At 42.7% G+C, this 18751-nt stretch overlaps 1 protein-coding gene across 1 annotated transcript; it reads right to left on the bottom strand.

Annotated features, from left to right (window-relative positions):
* Window positions 1-492: 492 nt before the first annotated feature.
* Window positions 493-17721, bottom strand: LOC142245581 (NXPE family member 4-like). Its single transcript, XM_075318412.1, has 6 exons — window positions 17594-17721; window positions 11246-11389; window positions 9715-10538; window positions 6085-6146; window positions 5664-5882; window positions 493-2407 (listed from the first exon to the last, which is right to left on the bottom strand). Exons 2-6 carry the CDS (start codon window positions 11321-11323, stop codon window positions 1863-1865), a joined length of 1728 nt encoding a protein of 575 aa, XP_075174527.1. The 5' UTR covers window positions 11324-11389; window positions 17594-17721; the 3' UTR covers window positions 493-1862.
* Between the last annotated feature and the right edge of the window lie 1030 nt (window positions 17722-18751).

The following is an 18751-nucleotide window of genomic DNA, read 5'->3' as shown; positions in this document are numbered from 1 at the left end:
GTATCTACGAACTCGCACCAACCTGAGGTATCACACCAACACATCAGATTTACCATATAGTGAACACAGTGAATAAAATATCTCAACAATCGTGCAATCGCACTTTTTTTTTGCAATGTTTCCGCATTTGGAATTTATTTGCCGTTTTTCAGTACACTATATGGTAAGACTCAAGGTTTCATTGAAAAGTACAACTCGTTCCGCAAAAAAGAAGCCCTCACATGGAAAGATTGACTGAAAAATAAAAAAAATGAAAAACGGAAAATCGCCCGGGGTAAAGCAAGTAAGGCTGGATGCACAGATCCGAGTGTTGCCTGGCGGTGTGTCTCCTGACCTGAAATTGACAGCCTCAGATACTTCTACTAAATGATCAGTAAGATCGAGGACCACGACACACGGATTTGTACACACTACCTAAGAAATAACTTAAGGTCCTGACTCCTGAGAGCTGTCAGAAAAGCAGTAGAAAGTCCAGAAAAATGTTACATTCCATTCAAATTTATTTAATTAAATATATATAAAATCTCTATTTTATAAACATTGATTTTCATGATATGATACAAAAAATTATAATTTTATAACTTACATAAAGTATATATTATAATATAAATTAACCCGCCTCCATTTTAGTTGAAGAACTCTTCTATGCAATCTACGTTTCACCAAGAACCTTCTGTGATCCAAGACGTCTTCTCATGGTTCTCATGGCTACCTTAACCGGTTTGAGAGACATATTTTGTAGACATGTTCTTTTGCCTCGTCCAAAACATTGTCTCATGCTCTCATCTTACCCGGTTAAAGAGAATCTCCTTAATACTAGGAAGTCTGAGCATCTCCGTTATACTAGGAGACATCGTATGGTCCATGTCTAAGAGACATCGTATGGTCCAAGAATCTTCCACTGATCATAGTGACCTTCTCTAGTCTAAAAATCTTTACCAAGTCTAGTAAAAATTCCCTGCACCATTTGGTCTTCCCGAAACCAAGAAATCTACTGTGGTCCAAGATGGTCCCTTGTCTAAAAGATATCCCTTGGTCAAAGGTCCATGAATCTTCCACTGGCATAAGTGACATTCTCTAGTCTAAAAATCTTTCCCAAGTCTAGGAGAAATTCCCTGGTCCATGTGGTCTTCCCGAAACCAAGAAATCTACTGTGGTCCAAGATAGTCCCTTGTCTAAAATATATCCTTTGGTCAAAGGTCCAAGAATATTCCACTAGTCTAAGTGACCCTCTCTAGTCTAAAAATATCTTTCCCAAGTCTAGGAGAAATTCCCTGGTCCATATGGTCTTCATGAAACCAAGAAATTTACTGTGGTCAAAGATGGTCTCTTGTTTAAAAGATATTCCTTGGTCAAAGTTCCAAGAATCTTCCACTGGTCTAATTGACCTTCTCTAGTCTAAAAATCTTTCTCAAGTGTAGGAGAAATGCCCTGGTCCATGTGGTCTCACCAATCCCAGAAATCTACTGTGGTCCAATATAATCTCTTGTCTAAAAGATATCTCTTGGTCAAAATAATTTTTGTAATCCAACGAAATCTATTCTTCTCAAAGTTAGGTCTTTAAGTCTTCTAGGAGAACTCTACTGGTCTCTTGATCTTCCCCACTCCTAGAAATCTATTTTGGCCATAAATACTTCCCTCTTTTAGTTTTCAACCCCTCGTCCAACAGGACTGCCTAAGTCCAAGTTTCCTTCCTTGGTCAAAAAAGGTAATCTGGTTCAAGAAGCCTTCTGAAGACTAGGACACAACACTGTTTCAAGACTTTTCCTGATAGATGAGAATTACCCTGGTCCATAGGACCTTCCCATGATCTAAACACTCTCTTGGTCCAAAAAATAATAACCCTTCCCTATATTGTTTTATTAGCAAGCAAAGGTGAACGTCAGGCTCATTATACTTGCAAATGTATAAGTTGGAGGATGCACAGTCGCTGTAGCCGATGCCACCGTCATGTCCCACGCATCCACAAAGCCAACATTGACTCCCTGAAAAACCTCCTTGAGGACGAGATACTGGGTGTAGCCATGGAAGTCCCCTTGCCTTTCTACCGGGGCAAAGAGTTCTCTTGTATTTTCAGTTTTTATGATGACCTTAGTGTCAGGACTCCTGAGGAACAATCGTTCGAGAGCTCTGCGGATGTTGACGGCTCTCTGGATGAAAATTTTAAGAGGGAACTGTCTAAAATGTTGTCCCATCGTAATCACAATAATAGTGTCCTTGCCCCCAGCTCGCTGGTCGATCTGACGACTGATATAGTGGTCCTCCTTGAAGTAGTAGAAGCCATCGTGTTCCAGTGGGAAGCCGTGCCTCTTGTAGGAAACATATATATCCTTCTCCATGTTCATGGCCTCCAATGCCAAAGACCAACCGGCCCATCCACTAAAATGGTATCGGAAATAATTCACTACTAGAAATATAAGACAAACATAATGTATTAGTCAAGGAAAATGGCAGTGGTGTACTGCTAATAGCGGCAAATTATGCAAATGCTATGTGGCCTGGGAGTCGGGGGCTCAGTGCCGGACATACACTTTCAACGGCATCTGCATCTTAGATGGTGATACAATTGAACCGGATCATGGAACAGGGAGACCTCAGCTCCCTCCTCCATCATTCACCCTGTGAATCTGAGCTCTGAGGCTCAGCACAGTGGGTGCAATTATGTCACTACATTGTGCCTGCTGTGTGGAGCTCCAGAGATCTTGATATACTGTGAGTCCATCATATTGTGTGGGGGTGTTGTGGTGGCCATTAAATTGTTTGTAGGTGGATGTTAGGTTCATCCATAAATTATGGGGAGCTTTTGAGGCCATCAACTGTGTGAGGGGGCAATCATACTGTGCTGGAGGCTGTGGAGGTGATCATACTGTGTAGAGGATTGTGGGAAATCATACTGTGTGTGGGGAACTCTGGGGGCATCATACTGTGTTGAGGGCACTATGGGTGTGATCACACTGTTTGGGCTTCATGTGTGAGGGGGGCTGTGTAAGGGTCATTGTACTGTGTGGAAGGCTGTGGAGGCAATCACTCTATGAAGGGCTAAGGGGCCATAGTGCAGTGTGGGGGGACTGTGGGGAGCATAAAACTTGGGGGAATGGACTGTGTTAGTAAGCTGTGGGGGCATCAAACTGTGTGGAAGCCATTAAAATCTATGGAGCAACTGTAGGAAATAATGCTGTGTAGATATATAGTGTGCTATTGGGGTCATTGCAGAGTGTAGGTGGTCTGTGGGTGACACCATACTGTCTGGGAAATCATACAGTGTGTGGGGAACTTTGGGGGCATCACATTGTGTTGTGGGCACTGTGTGGTTATCATACTATTTGGGCTTCCTGTGTGAGGCAGCTGTGTAAGGGCCATTGTACTGTGTGGAAGGCTGTGGAGGTAATCACACTGTGTGAAGGGCTATGGGGCCATAGTACTATGTGGGGGGGGGCACTGTGGGGAACATAATACTTTGTGGGGGACTGTGGGGGCCATCATAATGTCTAAGTGGGCTGTTTGGTGTTTTAAACTGTGTGGAAGCCATCAACATCTATGGGGCAACTGTGGGGGCATTATACTATGTGATAGGCTTTGGAGAAATCATACTGTGTAGATATGTACAGGACTATTGGGGTCATTGCACAGTGTGGGTGGTATGTGGGGGACATCATACTATATGGGAGGGAATATGTGGGCAATCCTATTGCATACATGGCTAAGGGGGAAACATATTGTGTGGGGGCTGTGAGGTCATCATGCTGTCTATAGGGCTGTGGGGGCTATTGTACTTTGTAGTGGGCTATGGGGACTATCATATTGTGTGGTTGGACTGTGAAGAACATCATACTGTGTGGAGATCAGTGAGGCCCATCATACTGTGTGGAGAGCTGTGGAAACATGCTGTGTAGAAGGCTGTGGGGCAATGGTATTAGGTAGAGGCTCATTGCACTGTGTGTGTGGTCTGTGGGAACCATCATACTGTGTAGGGGGACAGTAAGAGAAGCCATCATACTGCCTGGTGGGAATGTGGGAGCCATCATACTGTATAGATGGCTATGGGGCCATCATATTGTAGGGGGGCTGTGAGGTCATCTTCATCATACGCTACATAGGGCTGCTGGGACCATCATACGGTATGGGGGACTGTGAGGACAATTATACTGTGTGGGCAGCTATGGGGGCCATCATATTATATGGGGACTGTGAGGTCATCTTCATTTTACTGTATATAGGGCTGCTGGGACCATAATATTGTATGGGGGACTGTTGGGACAATCATACTCTGTGGAGAGCTGTGGGGGCCATCAGACTGTGCTGTGAGCAGTGGAGACATAATACTATATACAGGGCTGTGGGGGCATCATACTGTGCTGTGGGCAGTGGGGGCCATCATACTTTGTTGTGGGCAGTGTGGGCTATCATACCTTGTTTTGGGCGGTGGGGGCCATCATACTGTGTGGAGAGCTGTGGGGGCCATCATACTGTGCTGTGGGCAGTGGGGGCCATCATACCTTGTTGTGGGCAGTGTGGGCTATCATACCTTGTTTTGGGCGGTGGGGGCCATCATACTGTGTGGAGAGCTGTGGGGGCCATCAGGCCGTGCTGTGGGCAGTGGAGGCCATCATGCCTTGTTGTGGGCTGTGTGGGCTATCATACCTTGTTTTGGGCAGTGGGGGCCATCATACTGTGTGGAGAGCTGTGGGGGCCATCATACTGTGCTGTCGGCAGTGGAGGCCATCATGCCTTGTTGTGGGCTGTGTGGGCTATCATACCTTGTTTTGGGCAGTGGGGGCCATCATACTGTGAGGAGAGCTGTGGGGGCCATCATACTGTGCTGTGGGCAGTGGAGGCCATCATGCCTTGTTGTGGGCTGTGTGGGCTATCATACCTTGTTTTGGGCGGTGGGGGCCATCATACTGTGTGGAGAGCTGTGGGGGCCATCATACTGTGCTGTGGGCAGTGGAGGCCATCATGCCTTGTTGTGGGCTGTGTGGGCTATCATACCTTGTTTTGGGCGGTGGGGGCCATCATACTGTGTGGAGAGCTGTAGGGGCCATCAGGCCGTGCTGTGGGCAGTGGGAGCCATCATACTGTGTTGTGGGCACTAAAGGCATCATACTGTATACAGGGCTGTGGGGGCATCATTCTGTCTGGGGGTCCATCCATGTTCCATGTGTTTGGTCAGTGATTTGAATTCTGCCATGAATTTCTATATTTCCTCTGCATTTTGGATCACTGGAGCAAAAATATGTGGCTGAATGGAACACCTTCAGGATTGCAATACCCGGACCCATTGATTTTAGAGGGGAGCTATATTGTCAAGGATACCAACCACTACTGCAGTAGAACAGAGGTGACAGGATTCCCAGGCAAGGAGTGCACGCTTACATGCTCTTTACTATGGAGCTTGTAAATCCTGCTCTGAGGCTTCCTGGATCATTGGATGAGTCTACAGAGCTCTTACATTTATCAGGTGCTGCCGATACAAAGCATGACTCAACCATGCCCCGATCTGAACTGTCAGTCATCAGGAGCGCACCGGCCCCCTGGCAAGTAGGAAGCCGTGAGGCTGGGGAGCGGTGCGCTCCTGATGCTGAGACAATCCTTGGTGCGCAGTATTGAAATATAAAGTATATTTTATGATACAAAGATTCCGTCATGAGAGTTCCTATCCTTACTCTTGATTCCCTCGGTGAAGTGCATCATGAACTGCCGTAACGTGGAGTCTCCGATGAGGAAAAGCTTCTTCCCCTGCAGACATTTGGTGAAGTCGTCCGCCGTCGTGTAAACTGCCATATCACAGTAAACCGGATTCCAGATATAATTGTAGAAGTATCCGCTCGGCAGTGGGGAGCTCATTCCCATCTGACACTTTGGTTTTGGGGCTTTTACTGTGGCTGGAAAAGACCCCCCAAAAATAAGATTTTTAGTTAATGAATTTGGTGCATTTTTCACGGCATCCAAATAAATAGCGCCCCCCCCTTATCCATGGACAGTGTCTGGTACTGCAGCGTAGGCGCTTTCTGAGAAAATTCACCGTTTGGAGCTTATTGAAGAAAATTTGAATTTTTAAATAAATAACATGAGGTTGGAACTCACCGTTACATTGAGCCACCGCGAGAGGCGAAATCTGGTGCGGGATTTGTACAACGATATTTGACCTTTAAAAGCGGAATGATAAGAATAATAATGAAGTTTTTAAAAAATTAAATCCATAAAAACATGGAATATTGAAAGAATACGATACATTTTTGTTAGAAGGATCCTCCGATGATCAACTGTGATCTATAGGGAAAACTGGAAAGCAAGTGTTCAGTTTCCCTGCGCTGCCCCTACAGGTGAAACGCAGTATTACACTGTGCAAAATCAATTCAATGAACTCTCTGTCACAAGGAGATTTTTGCAGGCATCGCCGACTGTCATGGCGGCGTCAGGATCTGTGGAAACTACAAATTCTGGCACTCTGCCTGCTCACTTCTTTGAGATCTGTGATCTGTGATCTGTGCAGGGAGATGACCTACAGGGTTAATCTCTGCTGGTCTGCTTGTTAGTCTTTTTGATCACATGCTGTGGAGGAGCCAATCATGTTCACTCCCTTCCAATATATGCTGGCTGGACAGCTATGTCGGCTATAGCTTCTCTATACTAGTCTGGTGAGGTGTTGTGATCCAGTTTTTCTGGTGGTTGTTGTGAATTATTTCTGTGAGCGGGTGTGCTGTTAACGCTTTTTGTGTTTTTGTTGCTGCCTTCCTGCTCTTGTTTTCTCATTTGTCTCTTATTGTTTGTTCCTCTGAGTTTGCAGTGTGTCTGAATTTTGTTTTTTACTGTCTGTCTTAATCTGTGTTACCATCACACTGCTGAGCTGTCCTTCCCTGGAGGGGGGTAGAGTTTGTCTGAATTTTTGTTTTTCCCTGTATGTCTTAATCAGCGTTTCTATCACACTTCTGCCCCTTTCTTCCCTGTGGGTGTAACAGGTTAGATTTGGTCAGGAGAATAGTAAGGCACGGGACTTTGGCATGTTCATTTTCAAGGGTAATCCAAAGGTCAGGGATAGCCTAGGGTCCCATAGCGTGAGCGTCAAAATAGGAGCTCCTGTCCCTCTCTATCCTGCAGTCAATGCCAGCTATAGCTTACCTATGCTGGTCTGGTGAGGTGTTGTGATCCATACTTTCTGGTTCTTTTTGTGCATTATTGCTGTGAGTGGTTGTGGGTTAACTGTTTTTGTGTTTTTTGTTGCAACCTTCCTGCTCTTGTTTTTCTTAATCAGCGTTTCTATCACACTTCTGCCCCTTTCTTCACTGTGGGTGTAACAGATTAGATTTGGTCAGGAGAATAGTAAGGCACGGGACTCCAGCATCTCCATTTTCAAGGGTAATCCGAAGGTCAGGGATAGCCTAGGGTCCCATAGCGTGAGCGTCAAAATAGGAGCTCCTGTCCCTCTCTATCCTGCAGTCAATGCCAGCTATATCTTACCTATGCTGGTCTGGTGAGGTGTTGTGATCCATACTTTCTGGTTCTTTTTGTGCATTATTGCTGTGAGTGGTTGTGGGTTAACTGTTTTTGTGTTTTTTGTTGCAACCTTCCTGCTCTTGTTTTTCTTAATCAGCGTTTCTATCACACTTCTGCCCTTTTCTTCCCTGTGGGTGTAACAGATTAGATTTGGTCAGGAGAATAGTAAGGCACGGGACTCCAGCATCTCCATTTTCAAGGGTAATCCGAAGGTCAGGGATAGCCTAGGGTCCCTTAGCGTGACGGTCAGTATAGGAGCTCCTGTCCCTCTCTATCCTGCAATCAATGCCAGCTATAGCTTGCCTATACTGGTCTGGTGAGGTGTTATGAGCCAGGCTTTCTGGTTCTTTTTGTGCATTATTGCTGTGAGTGGTTGTGGGTTAACTGTTTTTGTGTTTTTTGTTGCTACCTTCCTGCTCTTGTCTTTCTCTTTAGTTTCTTACTGTTTAATCCTGTGAGTTTACATTGTGTCTGAGTTTTGTTTTTTCCCTATTTGTTTGTTCTAATCAGTGTTTCTATCACACTCCTGCCCCTTCCTTCCCTGTGGGGGTAGTAGATTAAATCTGGTAAGGAGAATACTAAGCCACAAGACTCTGGCATCTCCATTTTCAAGGGTAATCCGGAGGTCAGGGATAGCCTAGGGTCCCCTAGCATGAGTGTGAGTATAGAGGCTCCTGTCCCTCTTTATCCTGCAGTCAATGCCAGCTATAGTTTACCTATACTGGTCTGGTGAAGTGTTGTGAGTCAGACTTTCTGGTGGTTGTTGTACATTATTGCTGTGAGCAGTTGTGCTGTTAACTCTTTTTGTTGCTACCTTTCTGCTCTTGTTTTTCTCCTTAGTCTCTTATTGTTTGTTCCTGTAAGTTTACAGTGTGTCTGAGTTTTAGTTTTTCCCTGTATGTCTTAATCAGTGTTTCAAACACACTCCTGTCTCTTCCTTCCCTGGGGGTTACAGATTAAATCTAGACAGGAGAATGGTATGGCACGGAACTCCAGCATCTCCATCTTCAGGGGTAATCCAGAGGTCAGGGATAGCCTAGGGTTCCCTAGCGTGAGCTCCTGTCCCTCTTTATCCTGCAGTCAATGCCAGCTATAGCTTACCTATGCTGGTCTGGTGAGGTGTTGTGACCAGGCTCTCTGGAGGTTGTTGTACATTCTTGCTGTAAGCAGCTGTGCTGTTAACTCTTTTTGTCTTTTTCTTGCTACCTTCCAGCTCTTGTTTTTCTCCTTAACCTCTTATTGTTTGTTCCTGTGAGTTTACAGTGTGTCTGAGATTTAATTTTTCCCTGTATGTCTTAATCAATGTTTCAATCACACTCCTGCCCCTTCCTTCCCTGGGGGGGTTACAGATTAAATCTAGTCAGCAGAATGGTATGGCACAAAACTCCAGCATCTCCATCTTCAAGGGTAATGGTTAGCCTAGGGTACCCTAGAGTGAGCGTCAGTATAGGAGCTCCTGTCCCTCTCTATCCTGCAGTCAATGCCAGCTATAGCTTACCTATACTGGTGTAGGGAGGTGTTGTGAGCCAGGATTTCTGGTGGTTATTGTACATTATTGCTGTAAGCGGCTGTGCTGTAAACTCTTTTTGTCTTTGTCTTGCTACCTTCCAGCTCTTGTTTTCCTCCTTAATCTGTTATTGTTTGTTCATGTGAGTTTGCAGTGTGTCTGAGTTTTAGTTTTTCCCTGTCTTAATCTGTGTTACCATCACATTCCTGATCTGTCCTTTCCTAGAGGGAGGGTAACTGGGTAGATCTGGTTAGGAGAATAGCCAGGTATGGGCATCTCAACCATTAGAGGTAACTCTGAGGTTAGGGATAGCCTAGGGTCCCATGTGGACCCTCTTATTCTCTCTATTAAAGCTGAATAATGACCTGATAGGATATTTGAAAGTAAGTTTTCTAAACCACATGGCTCCTCTTCAGTAGGTTTTGTGTACACAGCACCTATGCAAAGCTATGTGTCTTGATGGCAAGTTCTCTAATTTTAAAACTCAAACATTTGGACTTCTTTGGAAGCAGCCTTGAATATATTTACAAACCATCCATGCCTGACGACCATGAAATCATCCAAAGGTTCTTCGGAGTGTTAGAGAGACCAAAAGACCTTTCATGTTGGGATTTAGTGGAGATTCCAAGAAGTGGACCTTCACCACCATCACTAGTTGGACTTGATCTCAATGAAATTTAAGGACAAAACAAAAACCATAACGAAAATTGTACCTCTGAAATATTTGCTTTTCCACCGGGGTAAGATATGAGGCTTGAAGATCATAGCCTCTCATTTCATTCAGACTTTCACAAGTAAAGTTGGGAGCTTTGTAGCAGTGGAAGACCTCCTCGTATAGGGGGTCCTTGTATTCGCAGATCTCCTTCCCTTCTTCCTTAGAGAGCCTAAAGGCACATTTGGTTACAGCTACTTTACCAAACTTTTCATATTTCCCCTCGAAACCAATAACTCCTTGACTGGAATGTCTTGACCTCCATACAGCGGCCACTCCTTCACTTGGGTAGAACAACAAAATGTTGATATTGACTTTTCCGGCCCAGTATAATGGAAAATGAACGTGGTAGGACCCATTTTTGAAGTCCTCCACGATTCCTGAAACAGCAGCTCCAAGTTCTTGAGAAAAGAGTCTTGGTCTTAAGAAGTCTCCTCCATATGTCTTCCTGTTGCCCGAGTGATCGAACATATCGACCTGCACCACTAAGTCGTCTCCCACACAGTACGTCTCCCGAGGGTTGGCAATGGAAACCTTACTGTTCCTTGCATTCGTGGTCTGTTTAAAGTCTGTAAATGACACTTTGGGGATCAGGAGGTTCTCTATTTTTTCAAATATGGCGTCTACTTCTACCTGGAGCGCAGATTTCGGTGGAGGAGTTGATTCATCTTCTTGTGCTTGAAGCTCAGGTTTCGGTGGAGGAGTTGATTCATCTTCTTGTGCTTGAAGCTCAGGTTTCGGTGGAAGGGTTGACTCTTTCGTCAAAGCTTGTCTTTCGTTAGTGGTGGGTACAAAGCAGATGGGGAGTAAAGTTCTCAAAGAATCCTGAAATACATAATACTCTCATCATATATAGGAATACTATTGGATTTTAAGAAGTTTATTATAGAAAGACGAATAAGTCTTTCTATAATAAATAATAATCTCCGGTCCTCCCAAGATCTCCTTCTATCCTCCTCTCTCATTCGCTCCTCATGCAACCGTCTCCAAGACTTCTCCCGAACATCCCCAGTCTTCTGGAACTCACTGCCTCAACACGTCAGATTATCTACTACACTTGCAAACTTCAAACGGAACCTAAAGACTCATCTGTTCAGAAATGCCTATAACCTTGAATGACCTCACTGCCCCACCACCGTGCGGAGCTGCCGCCCCACCACCGTGCGGAGCTGCCGCCCCACCACCGTGCGGAGCTGCCGCCCCACCACCGTGCGGAGCTGCCGCCCCACCACCGTGCGGAGCTGCCGCCCCACCACCGTGCGGAGCTGCCGCCCCACCACCGTGCGGAGCTGCCGCCCCACCTACACCCCACCTACTGTCTCCTCCCCATAATCCTATAGAATGTAAGCCCGCAAGGGCAGGGCCCTCTTCCCTCTGTACTAGTCTGTCTACTGTAACTTGTACATGTATTTTGTATGTAACCCCCTTCTCATGTACAGCACCATGGAATCAATGGTGCTCTATAAATAAATAATAATAATAATAATAATAATAATAAGTCAAAAAGTTGTAGGTGTGTAGGCTCGTCTCACCTGGAAACTGCTTTGGTACCAACCAAAGCTTACAAGGAATATGGCAAGGAGAAGTGCTAGGATAAATGGTTTGCGCATGGTGGCAGGTTCACAACTGAGATCACCCTGGTGGAGATAGATCCAAAATCAGGTCCTGATTAGATCCTGCAGGAGATCCAAAAATACAGGGTAAAACTTCAAGAACATTGTAGGATCTTGATGATCATTCATGAAATGAGACATTATGGAGCAACTCCATGTCCTCTGCACAAAACCCATTACAGCTAAATATCACTCGGAATGAATGAATGAATGAATGAATGAACAAATTAATTAATTAATTAATTAAAAAACTGTTTGATTTACCCAGGGAACATCTCGAAACTAATCCTTCATTTTTTGCCTCTTTTAATTTTTTGGTTTAAATCCTTTGTGCAAAACTACCTAATTGTACATCGTCTCCGGGGTCCACAAGTGTAGAAGGGCTCAGAAGATGGCGGCTATATTACATAGCCGGTATCTGTGTCTAAGAGCAGCAACCGGAGCTGAGCTCCTATCGCTGCTTTTTACCATTTAGATGCTGCTGTGAATCTTTGTTAAATGGAGCGCATCTGCTGAATGAAGGGCTCCATCGCTGCTATCTACATACTATCTGCTGCAATATGAAATATAAGCAATTGGATGATCGCAGGTTCAAGTCCCCAATAAGGGCTAAAAAATATTAAGAAAAAATAGTAAAAATTAAAAAAAAAAATACAAATCTAAATCACCTATATAAGAAATTAAAACAATAAAAAATGATGTATATTTTGTCTGGACAAGTCTATAAAAGTTCAATCTATCAAAATATAGAATTAATTAACCCATACAGTAAACACCATAAAGAGGAAAAGAGGGGAAAAAGTGGCAGAATTGTTTTTTTTTGCACCAATTGGTGTTTTTCCCCCCGTTTTTTAGCACATTGTATCAGAAAGGGAAGGGTATCATTCAAAACTACAACTGGTACCACAAAAAATAAGCACTCAAATACCTAGGGGGAAGGAAGAATAATGGCTCTCAGATGAAGGGGAGGAAAAAATGACTAAGTATTAAAAAATTAACAACTAAATCAATGAATAAATGAACTACTCTGTTTCCCCCCCAAAAAATAAGCCCTTTGGAATTTTGGGGGCTTTTTTGAGTAGGATTAAAATATAAGCTCTACTCTAAAAATAAGTCCTAGTTGCAGTTTCATAAAGAAGTGTCCAAGCAGCTAAAAAGTTAAAGAATACAGCAGGACTCTTCATCAAAAAAAGCACAATTTGGTTATAGCTACTTTACCAAACTTTTCATGTTTCCCCTCGAAACCAATAACTCCTTAAATGCTTAAATACTTAAATGAAAGCAGACACCCACAAAAGAAAGCAGACACCCCCCCCCCCAAAAAAAACCTATCCAGATCTCAAACAATTACAGTTTGCAGGTGATGATGGTGGATGGGCTCTAACACAGAGATCTGCAGTGCTGTGAAGTCCCTCGCCATTCAAGCAGCATCGCACTGCGGCTCTCACACACAGATCGGGACCAGTATGACTCCACGTGAGGGATACTACTTCCAGTCACCAGGGGGAGCCAACCTCTGTAGAACACAGGGGGACCTGACAGCGACACAGATCTCTATGTGAGAGCCCATTCACTTTCCAACTCTAATTGTTTGGGGTCTGGTAAGCGCAACCCTTTTAGGGGGGTCTGCTTTCTTTTGGGGGTAAACTTAGCAGTACATAGAATAATAAGTTTAAGCATGTAATTTAACCCTTTGTAAATATGGTCTGTGCCCACCACTATAGGACAAGAATAACAGATCAGATAAGAAAATGTGCATCTGACCCAGTAACAGGAGTAACACAAAATGTGGATGTTCCAGAATGTAATGAAAGAATTAAAACTGAATAAATGTTAATTTTTTGTTTAAGAATAAATGTGGATTGTTGTTCATGGGAAAATATAAGACATCCCCTAAAAATACGCCATAGCCGAGGGGTCTAAAACATGCGGCCCCTCAGGCTGTTTCTTGCAGCCCGCAGGCACGTGCCCCCCTTGACGATCGCGGCAAGCAGCTGAGGTGTATGACGTCACCTGCTTGCCTCAGATTGGCCGGTGGCTGCTTTTGGAATAGTGCAGAAAGAGCTTGACTCTGCGCAGCCATGGCAAAATGTTCATCTGTCTGAATTTCATATGAATCGCTGACAGTGGCTGCGATCGTTAACGGGGGCTCGTGCCTGTGGGCCGCAAGAAGCAGGGAAGAGGACACCAAGGGAACGGAGGAAAGGTGAGAAAAATGTGTGTGTGTGTGCGTGCGTGCGTGCATATGTGTGTGTGTGTGTGTGTGTGTGTGTGTGTGTGTGTGTGCAGAATGGCACATTAGAGGACCAGGATGGGACATTGCTACAAGAAGAGGATCAGTAAAGGGGACATTACTACAAGAAGAGGACCTGCATGGGCACATTAGTAAAAGGGGACAAGGTTGGGCACATTACTACAGGAAGGATGGGGCACATTAGTTAAAGGGGAAAAGGCTGAGACATGTTACTACAGAATGGGTACATTACCATAGGATGGGGACAAGGATGGGGCACATTACTACAAGATGGAGACAAGGATGAGCACATTACTACATGATGACGACCAGGATGGGGCACACTAGTTAAAGGGAACAAGGCTGGGGCACATTACTACAACATGGGGACAAGGATGGGCACATTAGTAAAAGGGGATAATGTTGGGCACATTACTACAGTATGAGGCACATTACTACAGGATGGGCACATTACCACAGGATGGGCACATTACTACAGGATGGGGACAAGGATGGGCACATTAGTAAAAGGGGACAATGTTGGGCACATTACTACGGGATGAGGCACATTACTACAGGATGAGGCACATTACTGCAGGATGGTGACAAGGATGGGGCACATTAGTTAAACGGGATAAGGCTAAGGCATGTTACTACAGAATGGGCACATTACTACAGGATGGGGACAATGATGGGGCACATTACTACAAGATGGAGACAAGGATGAGCACATTACTACATGATGACAACCAGGATGGGGCACACTAGTTAAAGGGAACAAGGCTGGGGCACATTACTACAACATGGGGACAAGGATGGGCACATTAGTAAAAGGGGATAATGTTGGGCACATTACTACAGTATGAGGCACATTACTACAGGATGGGCACATTACCACAGGATGGGCACATTACTACAGGATGGGGACAAGGATGGGCACATTAGTAAAAGGGGACAATGTTGGGTACATTACTACAGGATGAGGCACATTACTACAGGATGGGCACATTACTACAGGATGGTAACAAGGATGGGGCACATTAGTTAAAGGGGATAAGGCTAAGGCATGTTACTACAGAATGGGCACATTACTACAGGATGGGGACAATGATGGGGCACATTACTACAAGATGGAGACAAGGATGAGCACATTACTACATGATGACGACCAGGATGGGGCACACTAGTTAAAGGGAACAAGGCTGGGGCACATTACAACAGGATGGGGATAAGGATGGGCACAATACTTCAAGAAGATGAACAAGAAAGGGGACCTTACTAAAAGATGTTGGCCAAAATTACTATATGGTGCTTATTGTAAAACTATATTACTTACAAGAAAGGGAAACAATGTAAAATAAAAAAATTAAGCATGACTTTTTTTACCATAAAAAATGTTTTTTTATATACCGTATATAATTTAAATTAAAAAAGTGCATGTTTGTTATAATAAATAAGCAAAAAATGTTCAAAAACAGTGATCAAAAGGTGTAGAGAAAAAAAAAATATGATATCAACAAAAATATCACTTTCTCCTGCAATCAATGCAGCTCCCACCAAATTATTTTTTTTTCTATGTGCGGCCCTTATACCCAGCCGAGTTTGAGACCCCTGCCCTAGCGCACCTTTCAGAGCAAAAAATAATATAAGACCCTGTCTTATTTTCAGAGAAACATGGTATGTAATAGAAAATGACAGTAACACAGGAGAATTGTGTGGTCTGTAATGGACAGAAGAAACATTTTTCTATCAACGATCTAGAATCTGACTTGTTTTACTCTGACATGAGAATGACTGAATGATTGAATGAGCATAGTTATACTGATAAATTAAACCTAAATAATAAAGAATTTAAATTAAATAATAAACATAAATCAATAGGCATTAATACATATGCAAATTATTGAATGAATTAAATAATTAATACATGATTCATCAATTAATTGAACAAATGAGAATGAATGAAAACCAAATCAATGAACTTATAAAGGTATCAATGAATGCGGAAACCAATGAACGAACAAACAAATGAATTAATGAATTAATAATTCTAAATGGCAAATTAATGAATTAATAGATCTAAACTGTGAATGAATGAATGAATGAATGAATAGATCTAAACTGTGAATGAATGAATGAATGAATAGATCTAAACTGTGAATGAATGAATGAACAGATCTAAACTGTGAATGAATAGATCTAAACTGTGAATGAATGAATAGATCTAAACTGTGAATGAATTAATGAATCAATAGATCTAAACTGTGAATGAATAGATCTAAACTGTGAATGAATGAATGAAAGAATTAACAGATCTGAACTGTGAATGAATGAATTAATGAATGGACCTAAACTGTGAATAAATGAATTAATGAATGAGTGAATGAATGAAAGAGGGAATTATAAAGAATCAATGAAAAATGAATGAATTCAGTAAGAAACAAATAAAAAACATATGTATGGATTAAATAATAAATAAATTAATAAAATAATTAATATATTATTTAATGGACAAAGGGAAAAATGATTGAGAACTGAATGTAAGTAATTAATTCAGAAACAAATGATAGGATAAATGAATGAATTGAATGAAATAATGAATTAATGTAAAAGGTTTTTTTAAATATAAAAGCATTAACGACACAAAGCATGATCATCAACGTCTGGATAGACGAGATCGAATGTCTGATCACATTTATATAAATAGATTAATGACTGAATGAATGAATGAATGAATGAATGAACAAATAAAGCAATACATTAATTAATAAATAGATGTAGCAATAAATAAATGGATTAAAAAGAGAATACATTAATGAAAATTAAAAAAGGATAAATAGATGTAACAATCAATAAATAGATTAAAAAATGAATAAATGAATGAATATTAAAAAATAAAATTTAGTATTTTATTTGTAAGATTAACAATGAATAAATAACAATATAAGAATTGTATTATTTCAGTTGTGAGGTTTTATTACTAATACAAATATTAGGATCGTCAGTGAAACCAGCAGAACCAGTAAAGCCGCTGATCACTATCATTATTTGTTTATGGAAATAACTGAAACGAATGGAAATGTGTCGGAAGGGACCCCCTTAAAAGGCTATGTGCCCACGCTGCGGATTTTGCGCGGATTTTGCCGCGGATTTACCGCGGATTTTCCGAAAATCTGCAGCAGCGGCACTTCCAAGCCATTTCAATGGCATTTTGGAAATGCTGTGTCCATGCTGCGGATTTTTCCGCGGCGGATTTGCCGCGGATTTTGATCCGGAAAAATCTGCAGCATGTCAATTATTGTTGCGGATTTTGGTGCGGATTTTGGGTATAGAATGGGGGGGAAAAAAAAAATCCGCATCAAAATCCGCGGTAAATCCGCGGTAAATCCGCGGCAAATCCGCGGCAAAAATAAGGTGCGGATTTGCCGCGAAAGTCGCGGATTTTCATGCAGAAAAATCCGCAGGTACATTCTACCGTGGACACATAGCCTTATATTTGTTACTAAACACTCTCGTCGGCGCGGGAATAGGGTGCTCCTATTTTTAATGAGGGCAGATAACAAATAAAAAACAAAATATCAGCAGTTCAGAGAAGCTGTAGCAACTACCAATAACTTTTCCAGGGAGGTGATGACAGTGATACAATGTATCTAATCTGAACATTCCGCAGGAATTCTACATTCTATGGAGAAGCTGCTTCATCTCCCCCCTCTCCCCAGTACAAACTTAGTGTTCTTCTCATACAAAGAGACCAGGACTACACACATATAACTACATCTGTGGCCCCGGATCTCTCCAGAGCCAAATCTTTAACTCATTTACAATAATGGAGCACAGCTCAGTCCATGGAGCTACATTAATTTCCACTTTAAGTAATGCGAGTAGAATTCAGTAAATCAGGCTGGAGATAATGAATTATTAACCCTTTCATGCTTAGGAATCGATGACTTCTAAAAAGTTCAATCCTCGTTGATTGTCACATCTCCCCACCTCCCCTTTTTCTTTAGATTCGCAGTGTTTAATCCTTTTCTTACCTGGTACTGTCAGCGTCCCATTCACTAAAGATGTGATTGACGGGACGGAGGATGATTCACAGGGTGGAGCGAAGCATCGTAGAACCTCCGGTGTATTCTGTCCATTAGCTTCGGACTGAAATGTGTCATTGTTCTGATTCCATCTCCTTGTTCTTCTCGGTGGATCTGGATGGTAATAATTACCAATACTCCTGTAAGGAGCCAAGGGCTCCACCTAATGTCAGTGCTTTGTACACACAGTGTATACTGGGAATGTATCTTGTTTTACATTTCAGGCTGGATAGTATCCGACAACAATTAATAGTACAGAATATTTCAGGAAAAGAGACGCTAAGCACAGAAAATGCACTAGAAATTAAAAATAGAAACAAATCCCCATAAATGTCCTTCTTTTAGCCAAATACACGTTAGAGGGATACGAAAACAAAAATACATACCGTGTATATATATATATATATATATATATATATATATATATTTCCAGTGCTTTACAACCATACAGAATAATGGGCCCCACATAGTCCTCCATACAAAATAATGGGCTCCACATAGCCCTCCATACAGAATAATGGGCTCCACATAGCCCTCCATACAAAATAATGGGCCCCACATAGTCCTTCAAATAGAATAACAGACCCCATGTTGCCCTCCATACAGAATAATGGGCCCCACATAGCCCTCCATACAGAATAATGGGCCCCACATAGTCCTCCATACAGAATAATGGGCCCCACATAGCCCTCCATACAGAATAATGTGCCCCACATAGCCCTCCATACAGAATAATGGCTCCACATAGCCCTCCATACAGAATAATGTGCCCCACATAGCCCTCCATACAGAATAATGGGCCCCACATAGCCCTCCATACAGAATAATGGGCCTCACATAGCCCTCCATACAGAATAATGTGCCCCACATAGCCCTCCATACAGAATAATGTGCCCCACATAGCCCTCCAAATAGAATTATGGGCCCCACATAGCTCTCTATACAGAATAATGGGCCCCACATAGCCCTCCATACAGAATAATGAGCCCCACATAGCCCTCCATGCAGAATAATGGGCCCCACATAGCCCTCCATACAGAATAATGTGCCCCACATAGCCCTCCATACAGAATAATGGGTCCCACATAGCCCTCCATACAGAATAAT

This window comes from Anomaloglossus baeobatrachus, chromosome 7 (assembly GCF_048569485.1).
Source record: "Anomaloglossus baeobatrachus isolate aAnoBae1 chromosome 7, aAnoBae1.hap1, whole genome shotgun sequence".
In the NCBI taxonomy this organism is placed as follows: Eukaryota; Metazoa; Chordata; class Amphibia; order Anura; family Aromobatidae; genus Anomaloglossus; species Anomaloglossus baeobatrachus.
Note: the sequence above shows the minus strand (reverse complement) of the source record. Positions and strands in the feature narration are given on the sequence as shown.

What these genes read in the sequence shown, in the direction of transcription:
- LOC142245581 (XM_075318412.1), bottom strand. Translation starts at nt 11,323, where the DNA reads ATGCGCAAACCATTTATCCTAGCACTTCTCCTTGCCATATTCCTTGTA. An exon ending in GAAAAGCAAATATTTCAGAG is followed by an intron (nt 6,147 to 9,714) that starts GTACAATTTTCG and finishes CCGCTTTTAAAG; the next exon opens with GTCAAATATCGTTGTACAAA. An exon ending in CGCGGTGGCTCAATGTAACG is followed by an intron (nt 5,883 to 6,084) that starts GTGAGTTCCAAC and finishes GGTCTTTTCCAG; the next exon opens with CCACAGTAAAAGCCCCAAAA.